Genomic DNA, 27,188 nt, shown 5'->3' with positions numbered 1-27,188 from the left:
ATACATCCGATCCAGAAGGGCATGCTACTGCTGTTTTGGAGGTGGAGTTAGGTCAGAGCACAGCGAGTAGAACCATTCATCCAGTGAATCCGCACATGTCTGTTGATTACCTGTGTGTGCCAGGCCCTGGCTCAGTACTGGGAGCACAGTGGTCCCTGTATATGTAGCTTGCAGACCAGCATAAATGTCTTGTTTATACTATTGAGTTTATAGAATTGCCTTATTATAGTGACCTAATAATGTTTTGCTTTTGATTGTGATGTGTTGTCTAACACTGGTTAAAACTGATACTAAGATACATTACCTATATTCTTTGAAAACGGACTTTTCCAACAATACAAAAGGACATATCACACTTAGCCATAGGAATGATAGATGACCCCGCAGGATGATTTTACCTCATCTTCTGATAACAGAGTTATAAGTTATTTTCAAAGGTAATATTTTGCTTTAACTAATTGGTTTCTTTTCGCCTGTCAGGACTTATTCTTGAGAAGGAACTCTGAATTTCATGTAGCTTTTGATTATGATTGTTTTCTTTTTTTCTACTGGACAGTTAAATATTAAAGGAGACTTAGCAGGTAAAACAAAAAATTAGTAAATGCAGTAACAAAGAAAGCCAGTTAGTATTCCTGTGCTATCATTTATTTTATTTGTGAAGTTTTAAAAATATCCAGATGTTTTAACACGAGGTTGCATTTGTTGCAGGTTATTGACCCGGTGGCGCCACGATATGTTGCATTACTGAAGAAAGAAGTGGTTCCTGTGAATGTCCCTGAGGCTCAGGAGGAGATGAAAGAAGTAGCCAAACACCCAAAGGTCACCCTGCCCTGTCACCAGTGTTACCCTCAGAAGGAGCAGGATGAGAAAAGGGAAAATTTGGCTTGGGGGCAGCTGTTGCATGGTTTTGAGATCATTTTCTGTTCAATATTATTTGTCAGTATTTGATACTGATTGAAGTAAATGTTTTTGTGGGTTTTTTTGCTGAGGAAATTTATTCTAGTAATAATCCAAACACATCTCAGAACTTTAACACTCTGTGCCTTTGTTGTTGTTGTTGTTCTGTAGAGATAGTATATACGTCTATAATAAAAGTTCACCTTTTCTTGGAGTCCTTCTGAAAGATGATACCATAATTCAGGCTGTTGTCTTTATAGGAAAGCCGAGGTGTGTTCTCTGTTAACTAGTTATTCATTGGTACCTTTGTCTTTAAGCCCAAACATTAGACCTAGTAATATTGAATCACAATTTTTATTTTTTTTAAAGTAGGCTCCACGCCCAGTGTGGGGCTCGGACTCATGACCCTGAGATCAAGAGTCGTGTGCTCTACCGATTGAGCCAGCCAGGTGCCCTTTGAGTCACAGTTTTCGTTCACAGTCTATCACACTGGCATTTAGTCTGTTTTAGAGAATATCAGTGAAGTGAGAATGAACTCTGTCCATCTAAATTGAGAATGTAAATCTTAGATACAAGTAGTAGGGAATTCCTCTTAGTTAAACCATGGTGGTTGTCTTCGTTATGACTGCTTGGTTGACAGCCTTGAAGCAAAAATAGATCCTTTTATTCAAGCTTTCTGGGTTGTCTATAAATACCTTCATTGTATAATGGAGACGCATAGACTGACTCACTCATACAATAGCCTGATATGCTCATAACCTTACTCATAACTGTGTTATGTACACAGGCTAACTCACATATAAAATAATAGGCATCTGAGTTGTAGCCTTATATGATTGTCTTTCTACATGGCAGTGGCTATTTTTAACTTTAAAGATTTGAGTTATTTTAGGGTGACTCCTAATAAGATTTGGAAAGAGTATATGTCTGTGATAGATTTGACTTTGCCTTTATCTTAGATCTGATTGGTTCAACCAGGCGATGTGCTATCTGTGTATCATGTCACTGACTACAGTTAGCTTAATTGTGAAGCTTACTGAATGCTTTGAGATTTGAGTGGTGAGATAAAATGTCCTAAAGCACTTATTTGTTAAAATGGTAGTTGTGTTCAGATAGCATAGTTAATAGTTACACGTAATAAAGGATAAGTTTATTACTCATTTGGAGACACTCTTTAAATGATGACTGGAGTGCTCAGTGCGATCTGTGGAATCTTAGGTATCATTTTCCTCACTAAATCTTAGCCTGTTACCATTCTTCTCTGAGCCCAGCAGAATGTAAGTCAATATAGCATACTGATTTTTCTCAAATACATTGGTACATTTATTGAGTAATTACTAAATACATGCTGTGTAATATTTATTTCAAAAAAATCTTAGACTTTTCTTCTTTTGAAGTCTGTTAAACAAAAACAGAGTTAACACACCATTCTTTTTATTCTCCAAATCTTTTTCCTTCTTTTATAATACATACTGAAAAGACAGAAAATTTATCTATCTATACAAATATGATACTCTTTAATTTGTCATCTAAAATATGAAAGGTCCACAAATTTTCTTGCTGTGGTGACATCTGTTGTCCTGTAATGTTCTGTAGCCACCGATCAGGAGTGACTTCATTTTCTCCTTTGCTGCCAAGCACTAGTGACATTCTGAGGATTGCAAAGTAGATTCTGGTTGGAGGGACAGCAAAAACAAATGATACTGTCTTAGCTCTGAAAACAAAGAATTTTAGGCTGGAAGTAATTGTAGGGACAGCTCACTTCGTCTGACTCCCATTAGCATTACTGCCACATGGCTGGGATTCAGCATGTTTGATAAAAGAATTAAATGAATGAATGAATATTAAATTTGCATGCTGGGTTCAATAAGTTGTTTCAATCAACACTCTTCTTTTTTTTTTTTTTTTTTAATCAATCAGAATCCTGATGTTGGCTTGAAGCCAGTGTGGTACAGTCCTAAAGTTTTCATTGAAGGTGCTGATGCAGAGACCTTATCGGAGGGGGAGATGGTTACCTTTATAAATTGGGGCAACATCAACATTACTAAAATAAATAAGTAAGAACTTTTTGTCTGTTTTTAAATAAATATGGAAAGGAATTCTTAGTTTATTCACTTATTAAAAATTACCAGATTTAGTCTCATGCACTTTCCCGCCGGTAAATCTGCTCAGGGGTAGAAACTGCTAATTCTGGACGCACAACAGGTTTCTTTTCCATATGTGTCCAGTTTACTAATTGGGTATTGGGGTGTTTTGCTTGTGATACTGAAAATTACTGTGTCTAGATGTTAAAAAAAATAGTTCTCATGCTTACAGGTCTCTTCTTGTCATCTAATTCTCTTTGTACAGTTGCTGGGCAAGGGATCCTTTGGACAGAATTTGTATACATAACATTCTTTACCCTAAAATCTGTTTTAAAATTATTTTGTGATGAATACGAGCTTTCTAGTTAATATAGTGTGTTACACTTGTTCTTAAGGTTACATAAATGGAATATAGTATGCTAATAAAATTTATATAAACTCTGAAATCTGAATTGTCCAGTCATTACATATGATTTCAAGTAATTGTTAAATGTTTAAAAATATGGTACTTTACATTTTTTAATGTTTAATGCAGATGACTTTAAAATTTGTAGATATGTTCATGTTTTTTATCAGATGAGTGTGCATCTGTTCTCTAGTAGATTATATTTTATTCGTCTCTTAACCACTAGGTGTCTGGAACATAGTAGAAGCTCAAATAGATGTTTGCTTTGGCATTTTTCCAAAGAAAATTCCTAGCCATTTATTATAGGTACAGGACAAAATAATGCATTTTTGACAGTTATGGTTTTCTTTTAACACTTTTCAATCTTATATCTAGAAGTGCAGATGGAAAAATTGTATCTCTTGATGCAAAGTTGAATTTGGAGAACAAAGACTACAAGAAAACCACGAAGATCACGTGGCTTGCAGAGACTGCACGTGCCCTTCCTATTCCTGCAATCTGTGTCACCTACGAGCACTTGATCACCAAGCCGGTGCTGGGGAAGGATGAGGACTTTAAGCATTATGTCAACAAGAACAGTAAGGTAGCCTCCTGAAAGACACCAGTTTCTTTTTTCCTTGTTATATCAACTTTTTTTTTAGAATTTTTAAAATTACTTTTGAGTATTTGGTTTTCAAGTAAAATGGAAAAGATCTGTAAAATTTTGTTAAAATGGAAAGATGTAAAAAAAGTGATGTTTCTGTTTTACAGAAGGTAAGAGTTGAAGCAAAGCAGGGTTAAGGAACTTGCTTATGCTTAAGTGCCGTGCTGCTGTGCCTTACAGCTGGGTTTCTCTCTGCTTTTCTCACTGCCGCTCATGGTGGAATTTATGGTGGGAAACTTACTTAAGTATTCAGGGATACCAATCAAGTTGGTTAAAAGGTTTCCTGAAGTTAATTCATCAGTTCATCAATTTTAAGTTTTAAAAAAATACAATATGTGTAATTGTTTACTTCTTTACTGTTTCACTGTATCTGCTTAAGTAGTAAAGTTTTTAACATATCTGTTTAAATTAAGGATATTCCACCTTCTGGAAAAACAACTTCTATTTCAGAGTTGTTTTCAGTGCTCTGATTTCTAAGAAGTTTTATTTTGGTTTTCTATCATCTTTACAGCATGAAGAACTAATGCTGGGGGATCCCTGCCTTAAGGATTTGAAAAAAGGAGACATTATACAACTTCAGAGAAGAGGATTCTTCATATGTGATCAGCCGTATGAACCTGTTAGGTAAGTAAATGTCATTGAGCTTTTAAATGAAAATGCTTAACATTCTTACAGTAAATAAGATTTTAAATATCGAATTTCTACTAAAATACTCTACCTGATAATTCTCTATTCAGTTTGATATTTGCCTTTTATATTTAATATTTCGACCTTAAGGTAACAAGCAGTAACTTTGAAACAGCATAATAATAACAAATTATTGATTTCTAAAATTAAACCATCTTATAATTCATCTTCATGTAGTCCAAGTATAAAGAGAAAATTTCAGTATATCGTTGGGTAAAAATTATTACTATTACTTTTTTATAGTGTATTTTCATTAGATGCATTGTAGAATATAAATAACGCAGCAGGTACATTTAGAGGAAAATAGTAATCTTATCTCAGTAAAGCTATTATTCAAAAATATTGAAGAGATGTACTGAATTCTTCTCTTTATACTTTCACTTGAGCTCTTACTACAAAATTTGAAGAAGTCATTTGCTTATGAATAGTCTTGGTGGCAGTGGATTTTGCTGATTACTTTTAAAAATTAAGAAATCCTTATAAGTGTTTTATGGAAATTTTTCTGTTTACAAGCATATTAGGTGTTGTATGGAGATGCATTTGTCTTTCGGTCAAGAATGAGCACCCACTAGTGCCATTTCTGGTGGCAGGTAGAGGAGCTGAACTTTTGTCCTGGAGTTAGCCTGTTTATATCTATAAAAGATCTTAAACTGGAAGGTTATAATTAGCACTATGAATTTTTATTTATGTATCCATTGTTTTTAAACTACTCTGAAGAGCTTCTGATTTGAATAATAAGAGAATGGACTGTTTATACTTCAAGAAGCATTAACTTGATGCCAGTGACTTAATCTAGGAATTTAGTTTGAATTAGAGTCACGTAATTTTGTTCTAAATCTTTTTGGCCCTCCGTTTTCTCTTTAGCCCATATAGCTGCAAAGAAGCCCCGTGTGTTTTGATATATATTCCTGATGGACATACAAAGGAAATGCCAACATCTGGGTCAAGGGAAAAGACCAAGGTAGAAACAACAAAAAATGAGGTAAACATTGATTTCTATGGATATGTCTCTAATCAACCATCTTTTTACCCCAGGATTTAGAATCTTTCTTCACGGTACCCACGGGCTAAGTGAAATTCTAATAGTTCTCTTTGTTAAGTTCAAAGAGATAAATGTTTCTTACGCCAGTAGTTACTTGAAGAAATAATAGATGTAAGTGGAATAAAAGAAAAATTTTATTGTTACAAGATTGTGTTCCCAAATTTAAGTATTTTAATTATTTCATTCTAAAAGTGATACACTGATTAAAAGAAAAAATAATACTTTCTTTCCTGAATCTTATACTTGCCTTGGATACTACAGTGCTAACTTCCTGTTCCATAGTGATTTTCCTGTGGTGTTTGATTTTAACATAGCAGCTGTGGAAATTTTAGTTTTGCAAAGGTAGGACATCATTGAAAGGAATGTGACATGCTCTGATGTTAACATTGAGCCATCTTGAGATTGTAGTACATGTAGTGTTTGACAGATGTACATGTTGCTCTGTTTACCTCAAATACTTAAAATATTTTGTGGCACCCCTATGAATTTCCTGTGGCACCCTGGAGCACCTTGATGCATGCTTTGGGATCCATGGGTGTTGGGTCCGCATTGACATCTTGGCAGGTGGATGGGAAGTAGGATTAGAAGATGTGTTAAGTGGTAGGAAGCCAGAGGATGAGGGAAGGGAAGATATAAAGTAGGACACGAATTCAGGAAGTAGAATAAGTAATATAGTAAGTCCTAATTTTGTGTGATTGAATAGGTAAATAAAAAATAACCTGAGCTAGGGAAGATAGAAACACATAAGTTTATTAGATATGAGTTTAGAACTCTTTACAATGGGAATGTCATAACTTGAGCTTTTAATTTATATACATTAAATACTGTGTGATCTCAGAAAAAAGAAAATTAAAGGAAGAAAAGAATTTAAATAGATTTTATTTATTAATTTGACAGAGATCACAAGTAGGCAGAGAGGGAGGCGGGGTTGCGGGGGGCGGGGGGGGGGCAGGCTCCCCGCTGAGCAGAGAGCCAGACCTGGGGCTCTATCTCAGGATCCGAGCCCAAGACAGACACTGAACCACCCAGGCGCCCCAAGAGCCTGTATCCTCTTAAAAATGATTGAGGACCCTTTTTGTTTATGTGGGTTATATTTATCAGTATTTGGTATACTAAGAGTTGAAACTGACAAGTTTTTAAATTAAGGATTAATTTGTTTTATTTTACTTATTTATCTATCTACTTTTTAAGAGAGAGGGTGAGAGAGAAAGAGATTGGCGTACACAAGCCAGGGGCAGGAGAGGGAGAGTGTCTTCAGCAGGCTCCATACCAGGCATGGAGCCCGATACAGGACTTGATCTCACAACCCTGAGATCATAACCTGAGCCAAAATCAAGAGTTAAACAACTTAGACTTAAAACTTAAACCACCCCCGCACCCTTATCAATTTGTTTTAAAATGGCAATAATGAACCCAATTATATTTATATAAATATTTTTTATGAAAAATAACTATTTTTTAAAAGTTTGAATTAGAAGAATGCTGTGGTTTTGCACTTTTAAATATCTCTTTAAGATCTGACTTAGTAGCCTCCAAAAAATTGCACTGTATACTCATGAAAGGCTGACTCAAAATGACAGATTACGTCTTAGTGTATTAGAAAATAGCTGTGGCCTTACAGATCTCCTTTGAAAGGATCTCAGAAATCCTCTGGGCTCTGTATGCCTCACCTTGAGAACTGCCAGTACATATGATGAAATAAGAGTGACGTGGGGAATGTGGCTACCTAGGCTCTTGTTGGTCCCAGTGTCCCCCAGTAAAATTTTGCATATGCTGTAAAGATGCTAGTGTAACGCTGTAAGTTTCTGTATTTATTTTCAAATTTTTATTTAAATTCTAGTTAGTTAACATATAATGTAATACTGGTTTCGGAAATTTGTGTATTCTTGAGAAACTTTGTTCTGTAAAACAGCATACTAAGAATGACAGGGCTGGTTTATTAGGAAAAATAGGCTTGGGGCAAAACACTAAGAACCTGTGCGTCTCCTGTAGCTTTAGTCAACTGTTGGCTGGTTGGCAGTCATCAGAGGCCTCGCTGGACATCCATGGTGGCTCACTCTCATGGGTCGCAGTTGATGCTGACTGTTGGCTAAGAAAGGAGAAATGTCACACAAAGTAGCTACCAGTGACCTCTTTAGCGTGATAGTGTCAGGGTAGTGAAACTTTTTGTAGGACAACTCAGGGCTCCGGAAGTGAGTGGCTGGTAGACATGGTGGAAGCAGCATTGCCTTTTATGTTTTAACCTTAAAAATCTCACATAGTGTCATTTCTGCTGTGCTCTTGGTCCATGCACTCATAATCTTGCCCAGATTCAAAAGTAGGGGGTACACCTCTTGATGAACGGAGTGTCAGAAAGTTTGTGGATATGTTTTGGAACCTGCACAAATCCTAAGAGAAGTTCAACTGCACTTCACTAGCATTGGAATCCAACACCGCCTGGCAGCCTTGAGCCTTAGCAGTAAGCTGTCTCCTTTGGTATGTTGGTCTCTGAGGGTGTTTTCCTCTAATAGAGAGCAGTACCATCAGAACTAGAGTCTGACTCAGCGTGGATCCCGCCTCATCTTTTTTTTAAAAACCCAGGAGGCTAGCTCTTCGAAATTCCTTCATCTGCACTTGTACCTTCATTAGATGGCTTAATGTTATGGTAAACAGTGTTTTTAAAGTACCACCGTCACTCAAGGAAGTTACTCCTCGGGGCTGGGGGCTCAGATAATGCAGACTTCCCACGAGCATGAAGCCTGGCATGGGCTTTGATCCCTGAATCCTGGGATCATGACCTGAGCTGAACACAGCTGCTTAACTGACTGAGCCACCTGGGTGCCCCAAGGAAGACACTTCTAAAGCTTTCTCTTTTAATTGTGAGAAAGCTTTTTCCTGTATGCTTCTTTGACATCAAACATTAACATACTGGCAGAAACCACCACAAGGTGGTGTGATTTTTCAGTGTTACCCTAATATCTTTAATAGTGTTTCCCTGTTTACTAGGCATGAATGAGTCCATTCAGTTATCAAAAATAAGTATAGCAGGGCGCCTGGGTGGCTCAGTTGGTTAAGCAACTGCCTTCGGCTCAGGTCATGATCCCAGAGCCCTGGGATCGAGTCCCACATCGGGCTCCCAGCTCCATGGGGAGTCTGCTTCTCCCTCTGACCTCCCCTCTCATGCTCTCTCTCACTCTGTCTCTCTGTCTCTCAAAATAAATAAAAAATATTAAAAAAAAATAAGTATAGCAGAACAGAATGTATATATTTTTGATACAGAATGACTCTATTGTATTCTTGCTTTACTGTATAATACTTTGCATTTATATGTGTATATTAACATTTATGGTTGTATATTTTAAGGGAGTAATTTCGAGTATATGTGTTTTTTTTAAGATTTTATTTACTTTTTTTTTTAATTTTTTAATTTTAATTTTAATTTTTTTTTTTAAAGATTTTATAAGTAGGCAGAGAGGCAGGCACAGAGAGAGGGGGAGGCAGGCTCCCTGCCGAGCAGAGAGCCCGATGCGGGGCTTGATCCCAGGACCCTGAGATCATGACTGGAGCCGAAGGCAGAGGCTTTAACCCACTGAGCCACCCAGGCGCCCCTTTACTTATTTTTTAATAATCTCTACACTCAATATGGGGTTTAAACTCACAACTCTGAAACTAAGGGTCACATGCTCTACCACGTGAGCTAGCAAACCTATGTGGTTTTTGTTTTTTTTTAATATTTTATTTATTTATTTGACAGAGATCACAAGTAGATAGAGAGGCAGGTAGGCATAGAGAGAGAGGGGGAAACAGGCTCCCCGCTGAGCAGAGGAGCCCTATGCAGGCTCAGTCCCAGGACTCTGAGATCATGACCTGAACCAAAGGCAGAGGCTTAACCAACTGAGCCACCCAGGTACCCCCTATGTGGTTTTTGACTTACATGTTTCCTTTAGAACCTAACCCCGATGTAAAATGCAACTCTGATGTAGCTCGACATGTTCCTTAGCTATCCAGGTAAAGATATCTGAAAGACAATTCAGAGTGCTGGGTCTGGGATCGGGACAGTTCAAGTAGAGATAAAACATTCTGGAGTTAATATACAGGAGTCATGAATATGGATTAAGCAGAAGTCCATTAAAGATAAAAACCACGGGGAAGGTATGATGTGAGCTGGGTTTTAAATTTGGAAGCATTTCAGTAGGGTAGAAAGCTTTCTAGGCAGAAAGAAAGCGTAACATTGAGAATAAAAATAGCATAGTTACTCACTACCCAGAGATCATTTTAGTTTACGTATCTCTAGGTTTATTGCATATATCTGTATATAATCATATGCCTGGAAATAAATAATTTTATACAAAATATATAATTTTATACTATGGAACTGTTCCATAGTAAGGAGTTAAAATTGTATCACAGTATTTTATGGAGGTCTTGCTTTGTCATCAATCTAGATATTATCTCAAAAAATTAATAATTCCTGAAACTTATTGATACTTTTCCCCAGCATTTGTAACTAAAAGCTTTAAGCAGATTTATTGCCTTTTATTTTCCCATCACACTGATGGGTTCAATATAGTTACTTTTCTTTTATAGTTAAAACCAGAAACAGCTTATGGAACTAATTTAAGGTCGCACAGCTAGTATGTGGTGAAACAATGATTTATTCTCAGATCTTTTGGATGTGTCATAATTTCTTTAATCCACTAATGGTAAGGATTTAGCTGATTTTCAGTTTTTTATTATTCTCATAAAAATGCTTTAGTACATAACCATGTACCTCTATGTTTGTTTACTTCTGTCATTTTCCATTAGGATAAATTTTTAGGAATGAGATTATTTACTTAAACTTTTTAAGGGATCAAAATTTAATTTTTTTAGCGTGAAATGTTGTATGACAAACAGTTTGATACAATTTTGTGAGAGGACATTTAACATGAATTAATTTTTTCGCTTTTGGTTCTCTGCTTCTGTAGCCGACTACTCCTCTTAAGGAAAGACCAGGTCCTTTGGATAATACCTGTGCTCCATCTGAGGATTCCTTGGTCCTTTACAACAGAGTGGCTGCTCAAGGGGATGTGGTTCGTGAATTAAAAGCCAAGAAGGCAGCTAAGGAAGATATAGATGCAGCTGTAAAACAGCTTTTGGCTTTGAAAGCTGAATATAAGGAGAAAACTGGTCAGGAATATAAACCTGGAAACCCTCCTACAGTGGTACAGAATGTTTCCTCTGGATCATCAGCAAGTGTTGTGGAAAGTCAGTCTCTCTACGATGAAGTCGCTGCACAAGGGGAGGTGGTTCGGAAACTGAAAGCTGAAAAAGCCCCCAAGGTCAGTGTTTTGGAACAGGGCGAGACAACACTGGGAGGGAGCTCGTGAATTCAGCCGGTTTAGGGTGGCTGTAGTCTCATCTTTTAAGACATACTGTTTATAGACTGCTTGAATATTTTGGCAGAGCAGTCCATCATTACTGATACCTGCTATGTGCCAAGCTCTGAAAATACTAACAAGCAGCTCACCGTCTAGTGTGGGAGTGGGTGTCAGGGAGGAAATATGCACACTGTGATCCACGTGGCGGACTGTAATCCTGTCCTGTGTGATGTGTAAATTGTTCTCAGAAGCACTTGTGGTTATAAGTGGCAGGGAAGGAGGAAACTGTTCATAAAGGATATTTAAAGTAGTCCTGAGATAGAGGAAGCTCTTTATATGTGAACAAAATTCAGTGAAAGTGTAAGTGGAGATCCATGGTTCTCAGCTTCATTTTACATTAGGATTACTAGAGAGCTTGCTAAAACACAGATTTCAGGGTCCTACCTCTTGAACAACTTCTTCAGTAAGTCTGGAATATGGAGAGAATAATGCATTTGTAAAAAGTTGTCTAGGAGATGCTGGTGCTGCTGGCCTGGGGCCTGGTAAGGAAGACAAGCAGCGGCAGGGGCAGAGAGGTACGAAGGTTCAAGGTATATTCAAAGAATAATAGTTTGTCAGGTGCACCTGGGTGGCTCAGTGGGTTAAAGCCTCTGCCTTCAGCCCAGGTCATGATCCCAGGGTCCTGGGATGGAGCCCCACATTGGGGTGCTCTGCTCAGCGGGGAGCCTGCTTCCTTTCCTTTTTCTCCCCCTGCCTTTCTTCCTACTTGTGATCTCTGTCTGTCAAATAAATAAAATCTTTTTAAAAAAAAAAAAAAAGGACATTTTTGACCAGTGACCATTTCCAGCTCTTTGTAGGGGAACCCTCAAGTGATAAGAATTTTTAACTAACGTATACATTTTATTCTTGTTTTAATTATGTCTTTATGCCAAACATTTAGCCACGTGGGTGGTAGCACAGAGTGTGGAACAGGATTGTTTGTTGTAAGAGACAAGAGGAATAGTATCTGTGATAAAGGTCATATATATATATATATATATTTTTTTTTTATTTTTAAAATTTTTATTTATTTATTTTAGAGAAAGAGCACGCATGGTGGGACAGAGGCATGGGGGAGGGAGAGGGACAAGCAGATTCCCGCTGAACTCGGAGCCTAGTGTGGGGCTCAACCCCATAACCCTGAAATCATGACCTGAGCCTGGAACCAAGAGTCAGACCTTCACCAACTGAGCCACCCAGGCTTCCTGAGAATGGTCATATTTAATAATCAAGATGTACAGTACTGTTCAAACAGTAGTATAGTTCTAAAACGTGAACAAATGGATAATGCTATAATTGGATATAATTCAGTCACTCATGAGCTTCCAAAAATTACAGACTCTGGACTGTGACGTGAACACAGAGAGGTATGGTGAACCCTTGGATTTGACTTCAGTGACTAGGGGAGATTTGTTCTTTTCAGGGGATCTACTGTCCCTTCAGCATCCTGGGCTTTGGTTGGAGAAGAATGGAGTAAGAGGTTACAATTTCCTCATCTCATTAACAAGTTGCTAGGCATCTGACTGGGAACTGTGCCTCCAAGATTCTTTATTTCGTGGACATTTGACCTCTGTTGAAGAGAGAACATGCTTTGGGGGGATTTTGGGGTTTTATTCCAGAAGTTAATATTTTTCTCTCCCTTGTGAGGTGTGGAGAAATCTTTTTTCTCTTTTGTGAGCCTGTTGGAAGTCCTGCAGAGCTATTATGATCTTCAAATAGCTCTGCTTCTAGGAATAAAGCCTGCAGCTTGGGATGTAAATCCTTGATATTTCCTGTCCTTTGGCAAGGTTAAGAGTATTTTTCACTCTGTAGATCAGACACAAGCTATGGACCCTTTTTGAGGGGAAGGGCTTTGGTCTTTAAATTCCTTCATTTTGAGTAGGGTACATTGAGATTCTGTGCTGATTCTTGGTCAAAAATTATGTGTGGGGCACTAACAGCAGCGGCCGTTACACTCACAGCGGCAGCCAACTACACCTCCCGTCTCATTGGGTGAATGGATTATATCCTGCTTCCCTGGAATAGCATGGTCAAGCTTATGAAAAGTCAGCCCGTGGGTTAAAAAATCTACATTCTTTGGTCATTAGGCAGCTGCTTTCATTAGGTTGTTTGATCGTGATAGATGTGGTACTGAAGTGACTCTGACTTCAACCTACATTCCCTGAATGCTTCCAGTGTACCATAGCTGTGTTTCAGAATACCGCTTACCTTTTGTTTCCTCTCTGAATGCGAAGAGTAGTAAATAGTGCTCTCTCCTGTTCTGGAGAATCAACCCAGTGACTAGGAACAGAAGTATTTTTTAAACTACATCTGGCACCGTGTACCATACACTGTTACTATTTTTGCATTTAATCCTCACAATAGCCACGTTCAATAATGTTCAAATAATACTTTTTTAAAGATTTTATTTATTAGAGAGCGCAGAGGGAGAGTGAGAGGACGAAGCTGACTCTCCGCTGAGCATGGAGCCCAAAGTGGGGTTTGATCCCAAGGCCCTGAGGTCATGACCCAAGCTGAAGGCAGATGCTTATCTGATTAAGCCACCCACGCGCTCAGTACTTCTTTTTATATTTGTTGGTGTTAGTAACCGGTGAGAAACTGAATATGAAAGTAATTTTCTGAAGTTTACAAAGCCTCAGTTCCAATTTTGCAGTCAGATTCCCAAGTTATTTCTCATTGGAGATGATGGCAGTGGGGCATTGCATTATGAACACCAGAGGGTTATGTTTTTACTAGTTTATTAACTTACTAAACAAGTCCATGCTTATTTTATATTAATAATTTATCTAAACCTCTTAACCGTTGTATTTCCTCCAAAAGTAGTTCTCTTACGTCATATTCAGTTGTAAAGAAGGTGATCAGCTGAGAATTTATAGTTACAGGCTTCGATTAGAATTTTTCCTTCTCTATTTGTCCATTCTTCTGCCCTTCTCCCTGCCTCCCTCCTGCTTCCGGATCAGATGGTAACTCTGTGTAGAACTTCTGAACATAAAGGCAGAGTATAAGCAAAGACGGGCGAGGAGGGAGAACTTGGAGGTCTGCCTTCAGTTTCTCCTTCAAGTCCACCTTCTTCTTCTCCTCTTTCCTTTTTCTCTTGCTCAGTAGGTTGTTGCAAAACAGTGGATCAGGCAGATAGAGTTGGGAGTTGCTTATCTGAGAATACACCAAAGATAAAATAATTCTGAATGCTGAGTTACTTTAAAAATTGAAGTCACTTTTCAGATTTGAAATATTAACTTAATATTAAGTTTGAAAGTTAAGGCTTCAAAAAACAAAACTTTGATTTTGAACACATTCCTCTGATTTGAAATCTAAGTGCGTACAGTTTAACTTGAAATCTTAGTATTGCTTTCTTGAAATGGGAGTCAAAAAATGGTAAATTAAGGATTTTATGGAATATAACACTTCAAATTCTGGGACCAGGTTTGGCAAACTGTGGTCTGCCCCTGTGTTATATAAGTGAAATTTTATTGGGATACAACCACACTTCATAGTTTACGTATTATCTAAGGCTCTTTTTGTGCTGTAACTGCTGAGTTGAGTAATTAGACTCACAAAGCCTACAATATTTTTTACATGGCCCTGGCCCTTTATTGGAGAAATCAGCTGACCCATCCCCTATAGGACAGAGACTTAAAGATGTCTGTAGTAATGACTTTTTTTTTTTTTTTTTTTAATTTATTTGACAGATCACAAGTAGGCAGAGAGGCAGGCAGAGAGAGAGGAAGGAAAGCAGGCTCCCTGCTGAGCAGAGAGCCCGATTCGGGGCTTGATCCCAGGACCCTGGGATCATGACCTGAACCGAAAGCAGAGGCTTTAACCCACTGAGCCACCCAGGTGCCCCAATAATGACTTTTTTGATTGAAGTAATAAATAGCAGCAAAATCAAATGATTATTATGTTAAACAGAAACAGTAATTCACAGTTGTTCGGTCCTGGCATTAACAGCCTCTCTGTCAGAGCCCATCTGTGTGGCTGGGTGCTGGTCACCGTACTTCTGCAGTTGGAGCATTTGATTTGTGGCATGTTGTGTTTTATGCCCTCAGTAATTCAGCTTAAATATTCTGCCAGTCTTTGCCCTTTTATATTTTACACCAGTGTTTTTGATTTTGAAAATCCAAATCACAGCTTATCGGGAGAGGAAACACGTTACATCTCTTTGGTAAATAGGCTGTTCTAGAAAACCACTGCCTCTCACCCCCACCCCAAATACCCTTGATTCTAAGGCCAAAAAATAAAGATTGCAGGGGGTAGAAAATCAGAAGACACAAACCGATCCTTTCCCTTAACAGATTTTGAGCTTCTTGTTTGGAATTTGTGTGTAACGAGTTTCTGCTATATCTGTATTTGGTGTTTAACACAAGCTTGATTTTGCTCTGAGAAGGTATAAATCCATCCATCTTGTAAGACAAGCTATTTCACAAGACTGACTACAGCTTTGGGATCTTCTAGGAAAATCTGAGGAGTTTATGTTGATTGGTGTCGGGGAAAAGTCGCGGATACATTGTGATCTAGGTAAATGAACCCATAGCTGAACTGAGAAATGGAAGAGCAGATGTTCCAACTCAGAATGACTCCAGAGTCCGGGCGCTCGTGTGCTGGACTGGCTCCTGGGACTGAGGTTCAGAATTGGGCTGTGCCGTACAGGATTAGGCATTTAAGCTGAATAAAGATTTCTGACCACTTGACTTAGTAAAACCCCCAAACACCTTGTTTTAAAAACCCGTGAACTTTTAGTTTACTAAATCTCTTAGCCGGCTTTTTTATATGATACGAGCTTCATTACTCTCTGTCCCCAACTTGGGAGAATTCCCTCTTTGGGTTGTTACTCCTCTCCCATCCCCACTGAGTGAGAAGCTCATGGGGCATGGTCATCGCTCGTGTGTGCAGGCGGCCCTCTCTGGGATAGGTTAAGAAGGAGCAAAAGGTGGGAGAACATCCATAGAGTTGGGAAAAATAGATGAAGTAGGAAACACAGATTTTTTAAAAAAGCTGTTTTCAGGGCGCCTGGGTGGCTCAGTGGGTTAAGCCGCTGCCTTCGGCTCAGGTCATGATCTCAGGGTCCTGGGATCGAGTCCCGCGTCGGGCTCTCTGCTCAGCGGGGAGCCTGCTTCCCTCTCTCTCTCTGCCTGCCTCTCTGTCTACTTGTGATCTCTGTCTGTCAAATAAATAAATAAAATCTTTAAAAAAAAAAAAAAAGCTGTTTTCATTGATAATTGAGGTGCTCACGCCTTTCTGTTCTTACACTTAAAATGGTATTGTTTAGGTTTTTCTTCTTAAAGTTCTTTCCTTCCCCACAGAGAAATGTTTCCATCTAGTGTGTGCTGCATAAATAGCAGTTGGGCACTTGTAGGTGTAACCAGGTGAGTTCTCTGCCATCCTCAGTCCCGTTCCCAGGTCACGTGTACTTTCTCAAATTCCCATCTTAAACTCTCACCAAAGTGGTTTTTTGATAGGCTGTTTCCTTCCTCATTCAACTGCATCAACAATTATTTATTGAAATCTTTTCATGTTGTATTGGCTATGTTAGATACGTTTAAAACCGTTTTGTCTATTAAGAACTTAAGATTTGGGGTGCCAGTGCCTGGGTGGCTCAGTGGGTTAAGCCTCTGCCTTCGGCTTGGGTCATGATCTCAGGGTCCTGGGATCTTAAAAAAAAAAAAAAAAAGAACTTGAGATTTGTCAGCACCTGCTTGTAGGCTTCTGCTGTTTAATCTTTTATCTATTACTACCATCCAATTTTTCTTTGTGAATATCTTTTATTCCAGAAAACTAGAGTATTAAAAGTGATTATTTTTTCCTCGTTCAACGAGACGTTGTTAAGTAAGAATCAAAGACCTCTTTTAAAAATGCAGTTTTCGGGGCACCTGGGTGGCTTACTTGTTAAGCGTCTGCCTTCAGCTCAGGTCATGATCCCAGGGTCCTGGGATCGAGCCCCACATCGGGCTCTCTGCTCAGTGGGGAGCCTGCTTCTTCCTCTCCCACTCCCCCCGCTTGTGTTCCCTCTCTCGCTCACTGTATCTCTCTCTCTGTCAAATAATAAATAAAATCTTTAAAAAAAAATGCAGTTTTCGTGGCATGTTAGCAGGAGTCAATCACAGACTCTAGAATAAACCCTAGATTAAATCCTGGCTCTCCTACCGCTTACCGTGTAGCTTCGGGTAATGTGCTTCATCTTATGTCCAAGCTATACCTCTTCTATACAGTGAGTCAGGGTGGTTTTGAAAAAATAAAATGATCCACATAAAGCACTTAGCATAGTGTCCAGCACAGAGTAAATAAATGGGCCATAAGATAATAGTGATAGGTTTTTTTGTATCGATAATGCTAATTCTAATTCAAGACTCTTTAGATACGTTCTAAATCATCAGAGAAGACCGCGTAGAGAGCAGTATTGTTTCACTATTTTGAAAACTAACTGAATAGATAACTCAGTTATCACACTGTTCCATTTCTCAGTTGGAGAAAATATAAGTATATATAATTTTATTTATTTATTTTTAAAGATTTTATTTATTTATTTGACAGAGATCACAAGTAGGCAGAGAGGCAGGCAGAGAGAGAGAGAAAGGGAAGCAGGCTCCCCGCTGAGCAGAGAGCCCGATGTGGGGCTCGATCCCAGGACCCTGAGATCATGACCTGAGCCAAAGGCAGAGGCTTAACCCACTGAGCCACCCAGGTGCCCCAAGTATATATAATTTTAAATGATAATTTGGTAGTAAAGTGATTTGTCCATTTTAATTTTCTTCTTTATAGTATCTTGAATTGTAATCTTGCCAAAGGTTTTTATCTTCCTGAATTGTGTGTCACCGGACTTCAGATTCTGGTCAACACTTGCTTATAGGTTAAACTGGAACTCCTTTCAAAGGCCTCTTTTTGTAGAAATAGTTCCAGGGAAGTCCCTTAACTTTCTTCCCATTTTCTTTCTTTTAGCTGATGGAAGTTTATTTTTCCTTGATTCTTAGAATTCTGATTAATTGTGTCTTATTCCTTAGGAGTTGAAAGGAATATGTTGTTGTGAAAATGCTTTTAATTCTAAAGGCAGTGTAAACAAGAGACAGATCAGGGGTACAAGCTTCCTGCTTCTCTTTGTGTGATTTCTCCTCTTCTATTTATTCCTGTGTGGTACCTGGGGTGACAGACTCTACTTCTGTAGGCAACAAAACACATTGTATCATAAATTATCGGAACAAGGAGATGTTACTTGTTGATCCATAGATGCGAGTTCTTAGAAGGTCGACCAGTGCTTCTGCACTCCTCTGACCCCCACTGTAGTATTCTTCCTGGCCTCTGTTGCTTGCTCGTAGATGTTTGGAGCGCGGTTATAATGTAGTGATGAAACTTGGAAACTAGGGCAATTGAGAGGTACTTTTCCTTTCTCTGATTGGTGAGATGGCTTTTCAGTGGTGTAGATAGTACTACCATTCAGGTAAAGTGTCAAACCTGTGTCCTTTGCCTGCATTGTTGTCCTTCTCTGCTAGAATCATAAGCATCTCATTTCATTATTTTTCATTATGATTACATTGAAGTGTCAGAGGATGATGTGTATACATTAATGTATACACATCATCCTCTGACACTTCAATGTAATGTGTATACATTAATGTCTAATTAAAACCACAGCATACTGGAGCGCCTGGGTAGCTCAGTTGGTTAAGCGTATGACACTTGGTTTCAGCTCGGGTCAGGATCTTAGGGTCATGAGATCCATCCCTTTTTGGGCACCATGCTGAGCAGAGAGTCTGCTTCTCTACTGCCCTCTCTCCTGCCCCTCCCCCTGCTCACGCAGTCTCTCTCTCTCTCTCTCAACTAAATAAATCTTTAAAAACACATACACACACACACACAAACTCAATATACCTTTTCGTTTTATTTTAAAATTTTAAAAGAATAATGTAACTATTCTTTAGTTAGGCCCAAACTGTGGTTTATTTTGTACTGTGTTTAGTGTTTGTTTAGTAGGCTAATGAAAATAAGGTTTGTATAGCAAAGCCATTGAGCTGATCTTTATTCTGATTTTGTAATTTCTGCCTCTCCTATTTATAGACACAGGGCTTGGACAATGCCACTTTGCTTGGATATCCTATTATTTATTTGTCTGTTTACATACGTAAAATGTGAAGTTACAGTACTATATGTATATGTGTTTATGTTTATTTTTATGGTTTGTATATAGGATTATAATGTGGTTTATATTTTTAACTTTTTTTTTTAACTTTGATCTATTATTTTATAATTGAACTCCTTTGTTGCTTGGGTTTCTCCATGATGATTATTTATAGAAATACCTTGGTGGTAATTACTGATTTTTGATAATCATTGAAATTTTCAGAAATTTTGAAGTTTTAAATAATTGTGTTTTGTCTTTTATCTCAGGCTAAAATAAACGAAGCCGTAGAATGCTTACTCTCCCTGAAAGCTCAGTATAAAGAGAAAACTGGAAAGGAGTACATTCCCGGTCAGCCTCCATTATCTCAAAGTTCAGACTCAACCAACAGCTCTGAGCATAGCAGTTCAGAAACACCAGAAGCCAAAGTACTTTTTGACAAAGTAGCTTCTCAAGGAGAAGTTGTTCGAAAACTTAAAGCTGAAAAGGCCTCTAAGGTTAGTGTGGTATTTTGTTTGTATTTTTGTTTTTCACATTACAGGCTACTTTCCTTTCCTGGAACACTTTCTGGCCAATCGAATCTAAGTTCTGCTCTTATGTTTCAGTTCTTAGCCTTAGTCTTGGGGATTAGAGAAGCCTTCACTGATTGCTTTTCTCCCCGTCTGTGTTTGACCAGACGTTCTCATAAGACTCTGCCTTCTCTGACATTGTACTTAAACACCATGTTTTAGCTATTGGTTAAATAGTCTGCTTCTTTCTCTTCTGTGAGACTCTAGAGGATAGGGACTTAGACTCCAACAGTGCCTGGCTCACTGTAGGCCCTTGGTGCATGCTCTTTGTTTTACTCATTCTGGAGCTGAGTCAGTTTCAAATGCAAGTGTTATTTTGAGCTCTGGTGTAGTCTGTGCTAATTATATTTTCTTCAGAAGAGTTGGATTTTTTAGGTACAGATTTGTGAATGGAAAACAGTATGTCATTACAGATTTTAAAGTTTAACCAGTAATGTAGAAACTTGATTGCTATCATCTTTGTGATTATGAAATGTTGAACGAATGTAGCGTAATGGCTCCTAACTTAAATTGCGGTGGGATACATGTTATACTAGAGCTTCCTGTGACAGTGGAAGTGTTCTGTAGCAGTTCTGTCCCGTCCCGCAGTCTTCACCACTGAAGACTTGAAATGTTGTGACTGAGTAACTGAGTTTTTAATTTTATTTAATTTTATTTTTTTATATTATTTTTATAAACATATAATGTATTATTTGCCCCAAGGGTACAGGTATGTGAATCGTCAGGCTTACACACTTCACAGCACTCACCGTAGCACATACCCTCCCCAATATCCATACCCCAACCACTGTATCCCTAACCCCCCACACCCCAGCAACCCTCAGTTTGCTTTGTGAGATTAAGAGTCTCTTATTTTCTTGAATTTAAATAGCCAAATGTGGCCGGTGGCTCCCGTTCAGACAGTGCAGTTATAGTACTGTTTTTTTTTTTTCAGTCCCTCTTTTGTATAATTCTTTCCCTGTTTCTTGTATTTTTTTTGTTTCCAGTCGTTAGTATATTTAATGTTCTTTATTTTTACCACTTTGCCTTCTGCCTTCACTTATGTTTTCAAATCTGCTTAGGAAGCTTTGGTCATTGATGCTTAGACAATGATTTGAATTAAATATTGTCTTCTCTTTTCCTTTTTTGTTAAACTGAAGGATCAGGTAGATTCAGCTGTACAAGAACTCCTTCAGCTGAAAGCACAATACAGATCTCTGACAGGAGTCGAGTATAAGCCTGTCTCTGTCACTGGGGCTGAGGACAAAGATAAGAAAAAGAAAGAAAAAGAAAATAAGTCTGAAAAGCAGAATAAGCCTCAGAAGCAAAGTGATGGCCAAAAGAAAGACTCCTTTAAAAGCCAAGGAAGTGGACTGTCGTCCAGTGGAGCGGGAGAAGGGCAGGGGCCTAAGAAACAGACCAGGTAATAGAACGTGGAAGCTGCATTCCAGGTGAAGCCGTTGTGAAGGAATTCAACCCCAGAATTATTTTTTTAAAAAACAGGTTTTGGTTAGTTTGCTTGTCATGTGAAGTTGGAGGATGCTGTTTATTTAGGTAACAAGTTCATCTGCTTAGTTCAGGACTCTCAGAATATCAGAAGTTAGGTGAAGTCTCACTCCTATGCTTATATCCCATCTTCCCAGTTTCTCCTAGCGCCATCTTGAATTGGTAACCGCAGCTAGTTTCTTCCGTAACCACTGAGAGATCTTCATTTGGCTACACAAGTGAGAACAAATATGTATAAATGTTCCCTCTTTCCTCCCATTTAACACAGTTGGTAGCCTGACAATACTCATTGTCTTACACCTTAAGCAAATTTTTCAGATGAAAATCTTTTATGGTGACTAAGTGACAACTTCATTCTCGATAGGATTTTGAGTTTGGTAGGGTAGGTATGGAACAAAGCTGTTTAAAAGACAAAACATTGGAATAGATGATGTTTTAGCGTGTTCCAGTTTGTATGAATAACGTGATGCCTCTGTCCATAATCCCCAGGACAGAATTACAGTGGACTTTGTTCTAGCTTCCTTCAGTGGCTTAGTAAAAAGAAAAAGCTATCATTAGTAACTGCTGTTGTGAGATTTTTTTTTTTTAAAGATTTGATCTATTTATTTGACAGAGATCACAGGTAGAGAGGCAGGCAGAGAGAGAGGAAGGGAAGCAGGCTCCCTGCTGAGCAGAGAGCCCAATGCGGGGCTCAATTCCAGGACCCTGGGATCATGATCTGATCCAAAGGCAGAGGCTTTAACCTACTGAGCCACCCAGGCGCCCCAGATTTTTTTTTTTTTGCGAGATCTTTTGGTTTTAGATTTGTTGAGCTGATTTTAAAATTCTGCCTCTTAACCCTCATGTCATACATGCAACGTCTCCTTAAAAAAGAGAATATAACAGTTGTTTTTCATGCATTTGACTGAGTGATCGGACTTATAGATCCTAGAATAATAGAGGACAGAACACGAACTTCTCACTTTTTACCTCTGTTTGTGAAAAGACCAGGTTTCAGGCATCTTGTTGAGCCGTGTCAAAGTGAAACAGTGGAGAAGTCAGCTTTAAATACATTAAAATTTTAAGCCAATAAAGCGTTGTTTGTAAACTCTAAAACAGGACTAATGGGTGATTTTTTTCTATGTGGATCATAAGACCACAGTCCTTGAATAATTACTGGTTTCAAGAAAAGGATCATCGCCTAGAATAGTTTTTTTATTGCAGATCTGACTTATTTTGCATCTGTCTCTGCAGTTTTTCCTTACTGCAATTAAAAGAAAAATTTGTAGACTCTGTAAGGATTATGTCTACCTATGTATGCACACATACACACACAGCCGTTTTCATTACTTTTTACGTGTTACTCTCAGTGGGCATTGATCATGCTAATTACAATGTTTTCTGGATCGATTTTGGCAAAAGAGTTTTTTTAGTGAGAGAATTCTATGTGAATACTATTTTTATTACAAATACATTACCTTATAAAGAACTTTGTGGAAAGAGATGTCTGCATTAAAATCATAGCTTTTGCTAGCTTAACTTTCCTAGTTCTTTGTGGGCAGTATCTTAACCACCTCTTTAAGAGGTTAAAAATGTTATCTTGGGAATGAATATACAAGAGAGATAAATATGGAAATAACTCATATTGAAGAAAACGTTTTCTGTTTTGAACTTCAGAAGTTTGTTTCCATTCAGCCTAAAAGCAATTGATGAATGAAGAGATTGATACATTATTTTTCGTATCTGCAGGTTGGGTCTAGAGGCAAAAAAAGAAGAAAACCTTGCAGATTGGTATTCTCAAGTGAGTATGCATTCAGTTTGTTTTCATATTTTAAATTTCTCAAAGACTACTTTGTATTTAGATTCTTGAAGTCCAGACACAAAGTAATGTACGAAGTCATGAATTTTATATATATATATATATACTATATATATATATAGTATAGCTATTTAACCTGTCAAGTTTTTAGATCATGTTCACATAAAGCAGTGAATTAAGAAGTAGCCCTTTGAGATAATCATTATTCTATTTTTTTTTCCTTAAATGGCGAGGTGAAGGGGTTAATCCGAAGTCACAAATATAGTAAACAGCAGAAGCAAGATTAGAATTCAAGTCTTAAGGGCTTTAGGGTTGGTGTTTCTCACTATAGAAAAGGCCATTTTACACGCACATTAAGGGAATCTACCAGCAGTGGAAGCCTCCAGATTTGAAGCTTGGTTATCATTCACTTGACACTTTTATTATAATTTTGGTTTAATTTAGGCTTCAAAGACTGTATTTTTCTTTTAAAAAGGTCATCACAAAGTCAGAACTGATTGAATACTATGATGTAAGTGGCTGCTATATTCTTCGTCCCTGGGCGTATTCCATTTGGGAATCCATCAAGGACTTTTTTGATGCTGAGATCAAGAAACTTGGTGTTGAAAACTGCTATTTCCCCATGTTTGTGTCTCAAGGTGCATTAGAGAAAGAGAAGACTCATATTGCTGACTTTGCCCCTGAGGTAAGTTCGTTTGCTTTATTTTTGCAGTTTTCTCTCATAAACTAGAAAAGTGTATTTTCAGTTCACACTTGAACAGGAATTTAGATGGCAAGACCAATTTAGAGAACTATAAAGCCATTAAAAATATGTATTTATTTGTACCTTCGGGGCAAGTTATGATTCTGTTTGTTACATTAACTAACTGGCTCTTTCTTTTTGCTAAATATTTATAAGGACAGTATGAATCTACTTTTCTTACCAGGAACAGCAGCAATTACTTAACTTGCCTTAACTTACTGTAGCAAAAATTGAAATAGATTTGCCTGTATTTGTGCTGTTTCTCTGAAGTGCTGTTTAAAAAAATGTATGGAAAATGATTTTATCTTACTAGGTTGCTTGGGTTACAAGATCTGGCAAAACGGAGTTGGCAGAACCAATCGCTGTTCGTCCCACTAGTGAAACAGGTGAGGATGGGCCTTGGGGCATAGGAGAGTGCTCACTGGGACACCTGAGATGGCTCCTAGAGTTGCCTCAGTGTTGATTTTGTGATATATATGATCCTCCTTGACAGTAACACAGTTTAACAAATGTTGATAAAGATGAATATATACCGCAGTTGCGTAGAATTTTATTCTCAGTGCAGTAAACATTGCAGAGCTCTTTACTAGAATAAAGTTTGTTGTTGTTTTAAAGACACGTTGATCTTTTTTTTTATTTGATGCTGTAATTTTTCAGAACTTTACAGGACTTATTCTTGGAATAATTTTAATTCTTGGAATTGATAATAAGTTTGCCAACCCTGATGTTTTATGCCATATTTTCTTACAGATTTTGTTAGTCATTTTAATATGACATTTATATTTGTATAGGGTTTTTATAGGTTACTAAGTGATTTCATTTATATATTCTTAGTGAGTGAGAAAAGTTGAGGTAGCGATTATAATCTCCATTTTGCAGGTTAAAAAAAAGGTCTCAGCAAGGTTTTTGGGTTTATCATTGTTTTCCAAAGTAATTATCCACCTTTAGAATGAAGGACTCTTTGCTCTTTACGTCATACTTCTGGTGATACTCTTGTATAATATTGTAAGGATGCATTATTGAAATAATGACACCAGCTGTTTCCTGGTTGGCAGAGTGTTTAGTAATTCTAGCCATGAGCAGCCGTGATAAGACAGGACACCTTCATTTAAATTAACAGTTCTTGGCAAGAGCTTTCATACTCTGGATAGATGCATTGGAGAGATTTAATCTGAATTCTAATTCTAATCGATAATTTTGCTGGATTCAGCAAGTTATTTAACCTCTCTGTGCTCAGATTCCGCATCTTGGGTACTAAGATCATGATACCGACTTTCTAGATTGAGCGCGGGAACTGAACAGCGTCATAGGTGCGAAGAACTTCACAGACGGCATGATGTGTGCTGTAAGCTTCTCTTAGTGTTTTTGAAAATAAAACCGCTGAAAAGCAGTGAAATTAAATGTGAAGTGTAAATTTCAATCTGAAAAACAAAATAAGGTCAGGTTTAGGTAGATTTATTTCCTTGACTAATCCACTTGATGAAATAACGTAACTGTTCACTTACCATTACAAACATTGGAAACGCATTTACACAAACAGAGTATTTTAACTTCTATTCACTGTGTTACTCGTGTAGCTCTTACCAGCCTTCAAAGAGAAAAAAAGCCTTCAATGACTAACCACCTGTATTTTCTTGTATCTTTTCAGTCATGTATCCTGCATATGCAAAGTGGGTGCAGTCACACAGAGACCTGCCCATCAGACTCAATCAGTGGTGTAATGTGGTGGTAGGTACATACTCTTTCTTACATTCTTTCATTATTCTTTGTACTCAGTTTTGTTTTGTTTTTTAAGCACATTTTATTTTTCCTTATTTTTATATTCAAAGGATTGGGAGAATGGAAGCAGTTTTTAATCACAGTTACGGATTACAATTATGATTTCTGGTTACTTGCCACATTAAATTGTTAATAAAAATGGAAAAGCTTTCCATAATGATCAGATTGTGTTCTTGCCTCTTCCAGCGTTGGGAATTCAAACATCCTCAGCCTTTCCTACGCACTCGTGAATTCCTTTGGCAGGAAGGGCACAGTGCATTTGCTACCTTTGAAGAAGCAGCAGAAGAGGTATAAAAAGTTGTCTTCCATATTAATTATGTTCCATTTCTTTCTCCAAGCTGTGCTTTATTCCCCCAACTCTAAGTAATACAGTATTACTGCTTACATAATAATCATTTAATAAATAATTCTAAATTGAAATTTAATCTGATCTGAAAATAACATTAAAAGATAATTTCCTGATATAATTATTTTGTTACTTAAAATTTGTGTACCACCTGTTAAAAGAAAAAGACACAAGTTAATACAGATGTACACAGACTTAAGAAACTGCTTTAATGAAATTTTATTAGAAAATGTGCTGTTTTAAATTTTCAGATGAAAATATTTTTGGACTTCCCTGTATGGAGGAAATTATAATCCCGGGGTGAAATTAATTATTCTTAAGAAGACTTTCATCCTGGTTCTCTCTCTCTCTCTCTCTCTCATACACACACACACTATAACCTGGTCACACACACATATATTTGTATCTTTCATAAACATTTTTTTAGTAATCTAAATTTATGAACATTTTTAAAAAGTTAATAAACTTCTTCCACGTTACTTTATTGAATGTCTTCCTTAGTAAATACACACTGGCTGCTTTAACCTTTCCATAAGAAAAGGTTTTCATTGTTTTATGTATTTTTCCACCACAGTTAGTTTTAAACAGTATAGCTTTATAGATCTGTAAGAAACAAATACACCATAAATTGGAACACTTTCATGTTTAAAATGTTGTTACAGGTCTTGCAGATACTTGACTTATATGCTCAGATATACGAAGAACTCCTGGCAATTCCTGTTGTAAAAGGCAGAAAGACTGAAAAGGAGAAATTTGCAGGAGGAGATTATACAACTACCTTAGAAGTGTTTATATCTGCTAGTGGAAGAGCCATCCAGGTACCAGCAAAATGCTGCATGGGGTTCATGGGTGACTAAGCATAGCCTGTGGGCAATCCAATAGACTTCTGTCACCAGAGAAGGAGACTCTTTCCAAAAAAAAAAAAAAAAACCTGTGTATTTTGTGTGCTTTCCAGACCATGTTATAATTTCAGGCTTATCTATTCCATTCTTAAAATCTCTAAGGTCAATTAATTGAAGGCTTATATTCTGAATTACCAAAGCATCGATTCTTTTTTTAACGTTTGTAGTTGAAGTTATTCCTACAAAAGGGGCTGCTTACAGCAGTACACTTCTGTACTTTTTTTTCCTTTTTGACTAATTCTGGTCTTTTTTTGTATGATTTATGCTGTAAAAACTTAATATAAAAAAAAGTCAAGGAACGTAAAACATGTCTAGTGACATTT

At 37.6% G+C, this 27,188-nt stretch overlaps 1 protein-coding gene across 2 annotated transcripts in view; it reads left to right on the top strand.

Moving 5' to 3' along the window:
- The window catches only part of LOC111151000 (glutamyl-prolyl-tRNA synthetase), a 66,023-nt gene that overhangs the window by 27,264 nt on the left and 11,571 nt on the right, over positions 1-27,188 (top strand). For both annotated transcript variants that reach the window (XM_022508687.1, XM_022508689.1), the window contains 14 exons: positions 709-819; positions 2,818-2,954; positions 3,763-3,970; positions 4,542-4,654; positions 5,582-5,699; positions 10,706-11,059; positions 19,514-19,741; positions 20,953-21,215; positions 23,027-23,078; positions 23,572-23,781; positions 24,152-24,224; positions 25,487-25,566; positions 25,804-25,905; positions 26,626-26,781. In XM_022508687.1, the coding sequence (XP_022364395.1) occupies positions 709-819; positions 2,818-2,954; positions 3,763-3,970; positions 4,542-4,654; positions 5,582-5,699; positions 10,706-11,059; positions 19,514-19,741; positions 20,953-21,215; positions 23,027-23,078; positions 23,572-23,781; positions 24,152-24,224; positions 25,487-25,566; positions 25,804-25,905; positions 26,626-26,781 (2,205 nt within the window). The remainder of the gene's footprint in view (positions 1-708; positions 820-2,817; positions 2,955-3,762; positions 3,971-4,541; positions 4,655-5,581; positions 5,700-10,705; positions 11,060-19,513; positions 19,742-20,952; positions 21,216-23,026; positions 23,079-23,571; positions 23,782-24,151; positions 24,225-25,486; positions 25,567-25,803; positions 25,906-26,625; positions 26,782-27,188) is intronic.

The sequence above is a fragment of the Enhydra lutris genome, unplaced genomic scaffold (genome assembly GCF_002288905.1).
Source record: "Enhydra lutris kenyoni isolate GAN:26980312 unplaced genomic scaffold, ASM228890v2 scaffoldscaffold25, whole genome shotgun sequence".
In the NCBI taxonomy this organism is placed as follows: Eukaryota; Metazoa; Chordata; class Mammalia; order Carnivora; family Mustelidae; genus Enhydra; species Enhydra lutris.
This window is presented reverse-complemented; position numbering and strand designations above follow the sequence as displayed.